Raw genomic sequence first — 11,224 nt, forward strand, 5'->3', positions numbered from 1 at the left:
ATGGTTAGCCTGAGAATGCTCCTGAAGAATTCCTGCAGTGATGCCCTGTTCGTGTGATGACTTGGGCAGCAGAACTAGCCAGTTATGAATAAGCCATTCCAGTACAGGTAGATCATTGTTACCTTTCCAATAATACCCACCAGGTGGTACAGTCGCTAGCACTGCTGTCTCACAGCACCAGGGACCCGGGTTCAATTCCAGCCTGAGGTGACTGTCTGTGTGGAGTTTGCACATTCTCCTGTGTCTGCATGGGTTTCCTCTGGGTGGTCCAGTTTCTTTTCACAGTTAAAAGATGTGCAGGTTAGGTGGATTGGCCATGCTAAATTGCCCATAATGTTCAGTGATGTGCAGGGTTACAGGGATAATAAGGGGTGCATCTGGGTGGGATGCTCTTCAGAGGGTCAGTGTGAGCTGAATGGTCTGCTTGCACACTGTAGAGATCCAATGATTTGGAGATGCCGGTGTTGGACTGGGGTGTGCAATGTTAAAAATCACACAACATCAGGTTATAGCCCAACAGACTTAATTGGAAGCACTAGCTTTCGGAGCGCCACTCCTTCATCAGGTGGTTGCCACCAGATGAAGGAGTGCCGCTCCTAATGCTAGTGCTTCCAATTAAACCTGTTGGTCTATAACCTGGTGCTGTGTGATTTTTAACTTTGTGGCGATCCTATGATAAGTGGAAGATTGTCCTATCCTGATAAATTTGACCCAGTCATTCACTGCCTCTCAATTTCCTCCTATTCATCAGCAAAATGATAAAAGGAGACAGAAATGTTGCCTTCAAGTAATTTATTAATAATCGAGACAATGAAAATTGTCTATTTCTTTTTTCTTTGAGGACTTTATTGGCTTCTGAAATTTAATTACCCTTGGCAATGTTGGTCAATGCCTGGGAAATATTTGGTATTACAAACACAGTCGTAGCTTCATAGTTTCCTGTCATCTTTGCTTCTTTTTTAATCCAGCATTGAACTGGCGGCTCAGCCGCATGGTGTCTGAACAGCAATAGCACTATACAAAATATAGTGTTCTTCCAGGATCAAAAAAAAAGGACCGCCACAGGAAAGATGTTGGTTCTTGAACTAAGTAGAATCAAACAACCTTGCAAGAAACTTAAGCCAGCCACAGAAAGGAAATTAAACAAGGGGAAGATGAAGGGCAAAAAATACGCAGGGGTTTCAGGTGAGTCAGAGGTATACACAAGAAATAAAAACTGAGAACAGGGGAAATTTGAGATAAAAAGAATTGCTAAGAACATGTGTGTACATGACTACTAACAGAATGAGCAACAAGTTAATGTGACTGGAAATTTTGTGGCAACAATGAGTTATGATGTCATATCAGAAACATTCCTGAATGTATAAGGTGAAAATAAATACAATTAGAAGTATAGACTGTGTAAAAAAGATGAGAAAATAAAATGATGTTGCCAAGTTTTCTTTCCTGTCACTTTTTACAATTATGTTGTTTCAATTTCATCTGCTATCATTCTGTCCACTTGTATATCTCCATACAACTATTTCTGGAGTTTAACTGTCTCTCATGATCCAATCACCACATCTAGTTTTGGCATCATCTGCAAATGTGATCACCTTCCATCAATTTTGTAAAATAGAAACGGTAGCATTCCCAGTAGGACTGAGCCTCGGGGGACACATTCAATACTTGTACATCGCTCTGATATGAACACCTTAACTGCTTAGAGACGTCGCTAAGCAGCATTGATCATTCTAGAGATTTACCACTCAGAAGGTCAACTTGTTTTTCACTCATATATACCCTTGGCACACCACCAGTTAATTCACCCAGATGATGCAGAAATCTGAGTACACTGATTGCTTCAATGCATCCAAACAATACATAATTAGTAAGGAGTAAAGTTTGTTGGGTATTCATCAACGTCACTCAGGCAACAAAACATCATCCAGAGGAGGGGATGATCTTAAATAAAAATAAAATACTGTGGATACTGGAAACCTAACACAAATACTGAGAATGCTGGAGAAACTCAGAAGGTCTGGCTGTGGAGTGCAAAAGAGAGTTAACATTTCGAGTTCTGTATGACTTTTTCTGAACAGACATGCTGCCAGCCCTGCTGAGATTCTCCAGCATTCTATGTGTTTGTCTGATGCACTGATTTTGTCACACTAAATCGTAAGGATTGCACCAGTTCTAATTGTCAATAAGGGGTGAGATATTCAAAAACTGGAAACACCACAGAGAACCACGAAGTTCGTCTTTAGGGACCTAAATTATGAGATGCATCCAAAGCAACTTCTTAACTTACAAAGAACGCATTTGAGAGGCAATCTTTTGAGGTCTGAGTTTAAGAAAGATTTGTCTTTTTTAAACTGCACAAGGAGGCCCAGGTTGAATTGCTCGTTTTTGGGTCAGCTCTCGGAATTCCTCTTTAAAAACGATCCTGACGTAGAATGTGGAGAACAGTGGCGGCAGCAATCCTGGGTTCAGTGAAGGATCTGCAGAGTTATTGGCTTTCCCAGCGGTGGTGAAGGGGTAATGTTGGGACTTTCCTCGGTGAGATTGATTATTCTGGACTGTTGGTGAAGCAAAGTCCAGCTCGCATCATGAACGTTGATCTCTAGTTGGATGAACTTGCGGCTCTGTTCACGCGTGGATTCCCCTACATCAGGTGCCAATCCCCCTTTCTGGATCAGTGGTGCTGGAAGAGCACAGCAATTCAGACAGCATCCATGCTGCCTGAACTGCTGTGCTCTTCCAGCACCACTGATCCAGAATCTGGTTTCCAGCATCTGCAGTCATTGTTTTTACCTCGCCAATCCCCCTTTAACAGCACCTCAACTGTAACTACCTCAAGCAGAATAATTAAAGCTCCTTGTTGCCCGTGTGAGCATATTTTGTGAGCAAAATGTGCCATCCCTCGAAACATAATCCCGGATGTTCCAGTTGGGCAGCAAAGAACGAGCTACAACATAATTGTAACAATTTTCCCAAAAGCAGCCAAGTCAATTACCTCTTAAAGCATTTGTCAGTTTCCAAATAAGGACATGATTTATGACAATAATGAATTACTAGAATGGTTCGATCGGAGATACAGTTACCTTGTTCTTAGATTCTAGTTTCTCTAAATAACCCTCGAAGTAGCCAGGGGTGACAAAAGCTCTGTGACGTGTTGGTCTTGGGGATGACATTGTAGTTGGATTGGTGCGAACGAACTAACTGGCTGAGAGACCGGAGACTGAGTAAGTTATGCTCAGTTGCAGGAAGTATCTTGAGTTTGGAATGTTTCAGTGACTTGTACCTGAGCAATGTTGGACAGGTCTGTCCCGCCCCTGCCTGCAATTGATTGCACCGGGGAGATATGACAGACTACAGACGCCCCAAGCGATTGGTTACCATTAATGCCCATCAAAAAGATTTTGCAACCCGAATGAAGAAATATGACCTATTGAATTTATCTCAGAGCGTGTTTAGGCTAAGTCTATGTCATGAATCCTAGTAGCTTTTGGAGTAAAATAGAAATGACATGTTTCCAATAAGCCCTGAATTCAAAAGGAATTTACAGGAGCAAGCATCATAGAGTTTCTGATTTTTAACCCAGCGGCTAATTTGTGTACAGCAAGTTCTCACAAACAGCAATGTGATAATAATGGCTATAGAATCTGTCCTTGTGATGTTGATGGGGAGAATAAATATTAGCCAAGACACAAGAGATAAGTCCTTTGCTCATCTTCGAAGTAGTGGCATTGGAGAAGATTCCTGCTCAGAATGAAGAAATTACGAATATGATCACTGAACAGCTTTAAAATCATGATTGCATAAGGTCATGTTACCACTTTAAAATTCTCTTACAGTTTTTGAACAACTTTGCAAATAAACCAGGGGGAGGATGAGAGAAATATCTTTTTTACTGGCAGTCAATTATGATCTGGAATGTACTGCCTGTTGCATGTGATGGAAACAGATTGAGTAATAAATTTCAAAAGGGAATACTTGGAAAGGAAATTATTGCAGGGCTATGTGGAATGAGTTGGGGAAAGGGACTAATTGAGATCTTGAAAAATATTTCATTGTCCTTAAAGTGCAGTGAGCCACCTTAAGATTGTGAAAGAAGCTAAAGAAATGAAAATCTCTCCTTTATCAACTGTTGCACCCATTTCCTGCAACAATGTCCGAAACAGCATTTTGATAACAGTGCAAGTATCATAAATCCAAAAATGTTCTGACTCACAATGAACAATACATTAAAACGTCTGAAAATGACTCATTTATGGCTCAGTATAAACACTTCTCATCTCTGAGGCTGAGGATTGCAGGTTCAAATCTTACCAGAAGCACCTCAGCACAGAAACCTGGGCAGATGCAGTGTCAGTATTGGGGATACTGCATGTTTAACAGTGTCATCTTTTTGATGAGATTTTAAAGAAAGATCCAACTGCCTTCTTTAAAAGCCCAGCACAGTTTAAAAAAAGAGCAAATAGTTTTCCTGTGTGTACTGGTGAATATGTATTCTTCATTCAACATCAACAATATCGATAGTCTGGTCATTATCCTATTGCAGCTTGTGGGAACTTAGTGTGAGCAAATTGGCTGCTGTGTTTCCTATTCTACAGCAGTAACAGAAATTTAGAAAGTAACTCATGAGTTAAAAGGGCTTTGGGACATCCTAAAGACATCAGTGCTGCTGCATACAGAGGAACCTTGATTATCCAAAGGACATGGGCAGGCAGTATTTTGTATAGTTAATCAAATTCCGGATAATCAAATGCCAGATAACGTAGTTTAGCCGAGCATTAGGACCTTGCAATCTTACCGGATAATCTGATATTTGGATATTCAAATGCCAGATAATCAAGGTTCCTCTGTAAATGCAAATCTTTCTTTTTCTCTTCAAGTGTTGCATGTACTTGTTTGTTGATAGCAACATTGTGGTTACAAAGACATATTCATGCTATGACTCTGTAATAAATGTGAGGGGGGTCATCTGTTCACATAGTGTAAGAGAGACTCAGGGGAGCAAATAGAATGGTAAAACATTTCCAGCATGGTAGAAAGTCATCAAATTTACATTCGCTCACTTGAAGAGCTATCGACTTTGTGGCATTGCTCAGCAATTTACACAAATGTTTTCTGTTTTCAAATTATTTAACCATTTCTAATTAAAGCAATATTGAAGCAAGCTGTCAACATTATTCCTGGCAGGAAGTTCCATTGAAAATAAAAAGAATCTGATAAGCTATTGTCTTGCTCTTTATTTCATTGATAAATGTAAATGGACTATACCTATTTAAAATCCATAATAATTTGAAGGCCTTATCTGAAGCTTTGTCTTAACTCTCTCTACAAGGGACAAATCAGAACCGTGATGGAATGCTATCCATGTGCCTGGAATGGGTGCAGCTCCAACAAAACTCAAGCACCTTTACACCATCGAGGCCTAACCATACCTTTTGATCAGTAACCCATAAGGACCTTAAACATGATATGCCTCAACACCAGCTTATTGCAGAGTACAGTATGTTTCAACTGATGTTAACAAAATTAAGAGGGGCATGGATAGGGTAAATAGGCAAAGTCTTTTCCCTTGGGTCAGGGAGACCAGAACTAGGGGGCATAGGTTTAGGGTGAGAGCGGAAAGATATAAAAGAGACCTACAGGGGCAACCTTTTCACACAGAGAGTGGTACATGTATGGAATGAGCTGCCAGAGGAAGTGGTGGAGACTGGTACAATTGCAACATTTAAGAGGCATTTGGATGGGTATATGAATAGGAAGGGTTTGGAGGGATATGGGCCGGGTGCTGGCAGGTGGGACTAGATTGGGTTGGGATATCTGGTCGGCATGGACAGGTTGGACCGAAGGATCTGTTTCCATGCTGTACATCTCTATGACTCTATGCTGCCTGTCCAACTTGGAAAGACAATACCAACAATTGCACAAACATCTTCAAATTCCCCTTTTAAGTCAGATATCAAACTGACTTAGACATTGCTGTTCCTTCTTTGTTGTTGAGTCAAAAGCTGGGAATTCCAAACCAAATAGAATTAATTCATTCAACACACATAATTCAGTTGTCTATGAAGTTTGCTCATCAGCATCTTCTCATGGTAAACAAGGATTGGACATTAAATATTGCCTTTGCGAGCACTGTTTATATCCCAAAGTGAATTTTAAAACCACAGAGATGGGAGTGGTGCAGAGAAAGGAATAACAACAGTACTCCTTTATTTTCTGAACTGGATATTTCCCTTTCATTTGTATCCCCAAATACTTGAGTCTTTGATTTTTTTTTGGTTCACATCCATTCACTTCCCAATACTTGCAGGAAATGCTTTTAAAACCGTTTTCATAATTATAAATACTTTATAAGTACAAAATCTTATATATATATCTTGGGTTCCGATACTAAAGGGTTTTCATTTATTCGTCCACTTGTCAAGGTATAGGTGTCAGTTCTGAAGTGTTGAATATTTCGCATTTCAAGAATACAGTGAGTATCCCAGGTTAAGTATAATTTGGGTTACAATCCAATTAAAATTCCCACACATACAGCCTTAGTGAGCACCCATAGGTGATAGTTTTTTATTTCCTCAAACAGCAACACCACAGTCTTTCAAAGTGAGAGTGCCAAAAGAGTCTTGTTTTGGAGGCAGCTTTTTTCATATGGGTTCATACCTGTATCATAATGGTATACCACAGAGAAGGAGGCCATTTAAACTATGTGTATTTCTAAAATTCACGTCTGGAATGTGGAAGTCACTGGCTGGGTGAGCATTTATTGCCCATCCCTAGTTACCCTTGAGTAGGTGGTGGTGAGCTGCCTTCTTGAACTGCTGCAGTCCATGTGCTGCAGGTTGACCTATAATGGCCTGAGGGAGGAAATTCCAGGATGTTGACCCAGTGACAGTGAAGAAATGGTGACGTATCTTCATGAATGATGAGTGGTTTGAAGGGGAACTTGCAAGTGTTGGTACTCCCATGTATCTGCTGCCTCTGTCCATTTAGATGGAAGCAATTGTGGATTTGGAAGATGCTGTCTAAGGGTCTTTTTTTCTGCAGTGCATCTTGTAGATAATACACACTGCAGCTGCTGAATGTCAGTTGTAAACGGAGTGGATGCTTGTGGATGGGGTGCCAAACAAGTGGGCTGCTTGTCCTTGAAGGTGTCAAGTGTTGTTGGAACTGCACCCATCCAGGCAAGTATTCCTCCTGATAATTGTTAGTTCTTTGTTACAGCCCTGCAATTGGACCTACTCACCTGCTGTTTCCCCTTAGCACATTCTTTTTTCCTTCACAGTTTTTTTATCCCTTTTGAAAGTTGTTTGTTCTGCTACCTGCACCTTTTTCAGGTAGTACTTCCCAGCCCTTAATAACTCACTGTAAGAATAAAATTGCCACATATGCCCTCTGCTTCCTTTCCTCATTACCTTAAATCTCTGCTTTCTGCTTACTGATGCTTCCACTCCCATTTTGCCTGACTGACTCCATCAAAATCAATCTGATTTTGAATTAAATTTCAGTTAAATTGCCTCTTAACCTCCATTAATTTAAGGAGAATAACCAGCTTTACCAGTTTCATAGAACATAGAACCCTCAATGTTGTGCCGACTTTTTATCCTACTCTAAGATCAGACTAACCTACATACCCTTCATTGTACCATCATCCATGTGCCTATCCAAGCGTCGCTTAAATGTCCCCAATGTATCTGACTCTACTACCACTGCTGGCAGTGCATTCCACACACCCACCACTCTCTGTGTAAAGAATCTACCTCTGACGTCTCCTCTAAACCTTCTTCCAATCACCTGAAAATTATGCCCCCTCGTGATAGACATTTCTGCCCTGGGAAAAATGTCTCTGGCTATCCACTTTATCAATACCTCTCAACATCTTGTACACCCCTATCAAGTCACTTCTCATCCTTCTTCGAGAAAAACCCTAGTTCCCTCAACCTTTCTCCATACAACATGCCCTCCAGTCCAGGCAGCATTCTGTTAAATCTCCTCTGCGTCCTCTCTAAAGCTTCCACAATGAGGTGACCAGAACTGAACACAATATTCCAAGTGTGGTCTAACCAGGGCTTTATAGAGCTGCAGCATAACCTCATGGCTTTTAAACTGAATCTCCCTGCTAATGAAAGCCGACACACCATACACTTTCTTAACAACCCTATCAACTTAGGTGACAGCTTTGAGGGATCTATGGACATGGACCCCAGAATCCCTCTGTTCCTCCAAATGTCAAGAATCCTGCTTTTAACCCTGTATTCTGCATTCAAATTCAATCTTCAAAAATGAATAACTTCACACTTTTTCAGTTTGAACTCCATCTGCCATTTCTCAGCCCAGTTCTGCATCCCGTCAATGTCCCATTGCAACCTATAACAACCCTCCACAACTCCACCAACCTTCATGTCATCGGCAAACCTACTAACCGACTCTTCCCCCACTTCCTCATCCATGTCATTTATAAAAATCACAAAGAGTAGAGTTCCCAGTACAGATCCCTGCAGAACACCACTGGTCACCAACTCCAGGCTGAATATTTTCCATCTACCACCACCCTCTGTCTTCTATGGGCCAGCCAATTCTGTATCCAGACAGCCAGATTTCCCTGTATCCCATGCTTCCTTACTTTCTAAATGAGTCTACCATGGGGAACCTTATCAAACACCTTGCTCAAATCCATATACACCATATCCACTATTCTACCTTTATTAATGTGTTTTATCACATCATTAAAGAATTCAATAAGGTTTGGAAGGCATGACCTGCCCCTCACAAAGCCATGCTGACTATCTCTAATCAAACTATGGTTTTCCAAGTAATCATAAATCCTGCCTCTCAGAATCCTCCCAACACTTTGCCCACCACTGACATAAAATTGACTGGTCTGTAATTCCCAGGATTATCCTTATTCCCTTTCTTGAACAACATTTTTTTACCATCCAACCATCTGGCACTGCTCCAATGGACTGTGAGGATGCAAAGATCATCGCCAAAGGCACAGCAATGTCTTCCCTCACTTCTGTAATAACCTATGTTATATCCTATCTAGCACAGGGAATTTATCTATCCTTACGTTTTTCAAAATTTTCAGCCCATCCTCCTTCTTAACATCAACCTGTTCTAGCATATCAGTCTGTTTCACGCTGTCCTCAGAAACATCAAGGTCCCTCTCAGTGAATACTGAAGCAAAATATTCATTAAGGACCTCTCCTGCCTTCTCCAACTCCAGGCACAGGTTCCCTCCACTATCCCTGATCAGCCCTACCCTCACTCTAGCCAACCTCTTGTTCCTCACATAAGTGGAGAATGCCTTAGGGTTTTCCTTAATGCTACTCGCTAAAGCATTCTCATGTCTCCTTCTAGCTCTCCTGGCTACCATGTATTCCTCTAAAATACTGTCTGGTCCTTGCCTCCTCAACCTTAAGTAAATTTCCTTCTTCCTCTTGTCACTCAAAGTTTTTCAACCTACCATCCCTTCCTTGCCTCAGTGGAACAAACCTGTCCAGCACTATCAGCAAGTGCTTCCTTAACAACTTCCACATTTCTGTCGTACATTTCCCTGGGAACTTCTGTTCCCAATTTAGGCACCCCAGTTCCTATTAGCATTGTAAGTTCCCCTCTCCGAATTAAATATTTCCCTTTACTGTCTGCTCCTATCCCTCTCCATGATTACAGTAAAGGTTGTGATCACTATTGCTGAAATGCTCTTCCACTGAGATATCTGATACCTGGCCTGGTTCATTACCAAGCACCAAATCCAATATGGCCTCCCCTCTAGCCAGTCTATTTATATATTGGGTAAGGAGCCCTTCCTGGACACATCTGACAAAAACTGCTCCATTCAAACTGTTTGAACTTAGAAGCTTCTAATCAATATTAGGGAATTTAAAGTCATCCATGACAACAAACCTGTTACTTCTGCACCTTTCCTAAATTTGCCTCCCAATCTGGTCCTCCATGTCTCTGTTGCTATTGGGAGGTATGTAAAACCTCCCAATAAAGTGACTGCTCCTTTCCTGTTTCTGACTCCCACCCATACTGACTCTGTAGACAAACTCTACTTGTCGACCTCTCTTTCTGCAGCTGTGATACTATCCCTGATTAGCAATGCCATTCACTCATCTCTTTTACCTCCACTGTCACCATCCCCCCCCCCACCCCCAACATTCCTTTTGAAACATCTAAACCCCTGGAGCATCCAACAACCATTCCTGCCCCTGTGATAACCACATCTCCGTCAGGACCACAATGTCATAGTTCCAAGTACTAATCCATGCTCTAAGTTCGTAACCCTTATTCCTGATTAAAATAGACACATTTCAGCCCATCATACCTACTGCACCTTTGCCTAATCAAGTGCATATCCCTCCTCACAGATTCCCTGCACTGTGTACCTGACAGTTCACTACCTACTCCATCATCTGATCTGTAGCTCCGGTTGGCAGTACAAATTTAAAATCCCATATTCCTCTCCATTTATGAGGGCTTTAATCAAGATATATCGTCCAGATTCGTCTTTTATCTGCTTTAGGATTTTGAAAGGGAAATTCTTCCGAACAAGAATAACAACTCCCCTGCTTTTTGAGCTAAAAGAAGAAAAAAAGGCCTGATCAAATCCGCCCTGTCGTAATTTCAAGTGTTCTTTATTTGACAGGTGTGTCTCCTGTAGGAGAGCTATATCAACTCTTTCCTTCTTAAGATTTGATAATATTTTCTTCCTTTTGAATGGCGAATTACTCCCCTTGACATTCCAGGTGCACCACTTAACCGACTGACCAACCATAATCCTCTGGGCCAATCCGAGACCCCACGGGAGGGGGAACCCTATCCAGAACATCCCAAGCGTAGAACATGTAAAATTTACAAAAATAAACCCTCTTTAATACACCCACAACAATACAGTAAAAAACTAAAAGTTTATTTTTTAAAATACCCATTCTCTTTTCAAATTACCAACTAGAGTTGTAGTACTATATAGCACAGAAACAGGCCGAACTCGTCCATGCCAACCAGATTTCCTAAACCTAGCTAGATCCATTTTCCTGCATTTGGCCCATACCCCTTTCTTATTCATGTGCCTGTTCAGATGCCTTTAAATGTTATAATTGTACCAGCCTCCACCACTTCCCTCTCACAACTCATTCCATACATGCACCCGCTTCTGTATGAAAAAGTTGCCCTTCAGGTCCCTTTTAAATCTTTCCCCTCTCACCTTAAATCTATGCCCTCTAAT

The 11,224-nt window shown here is 41.2% G+C and overlaps 1 protein-coding gene across 3 annotated transcripts in view; it reads right to left on the reverse strand.

The window, feature by feature from the left end:
- Window positions 1-3,287, reverse strand: part of LOC122565211 (signal-transducing adaptor protein 1-like) — a 67,380-nt gene extending 64,093 nt beyond the window's left edge. For all 3 annotated transcript variants that reach the window (XM_043720955.1, XM_043720954.1, XM_043720953.1), the window contains exon 1: window positions 3,084-3,287. In XM_043720955.1, coding sequence (XP_043576890.1) covers window positions 3,084-3,173 — 90 coding nt within the window. In that variant the 5' untranslated portion in view covers window positions 3,174-3,287. The remainder of the gene's footprint in view (window positions 1-3,083) is intronic.
- Window positions 3,288-11,224: the final 7,937 nt, after the last annotated feature.

The sequence above is a fragment of the Chiloscyllium plagiosum genome, chromosome 31 (genome assembly GCF_004010195.1).
Source record: "Chiloscyllium plagiosum isolate BGI_BamShark_2017 chromosome 31, ASM401019v2, whole genome shotgun sequence".
NCBI classification, from domain to species: Eukaryota; Metazoa; Chordata; class Chondrichthyes; order Orectolobiformes; family Hemiscylliidae; genus Chiloscyllium; species Chiloscyllium plagiosum.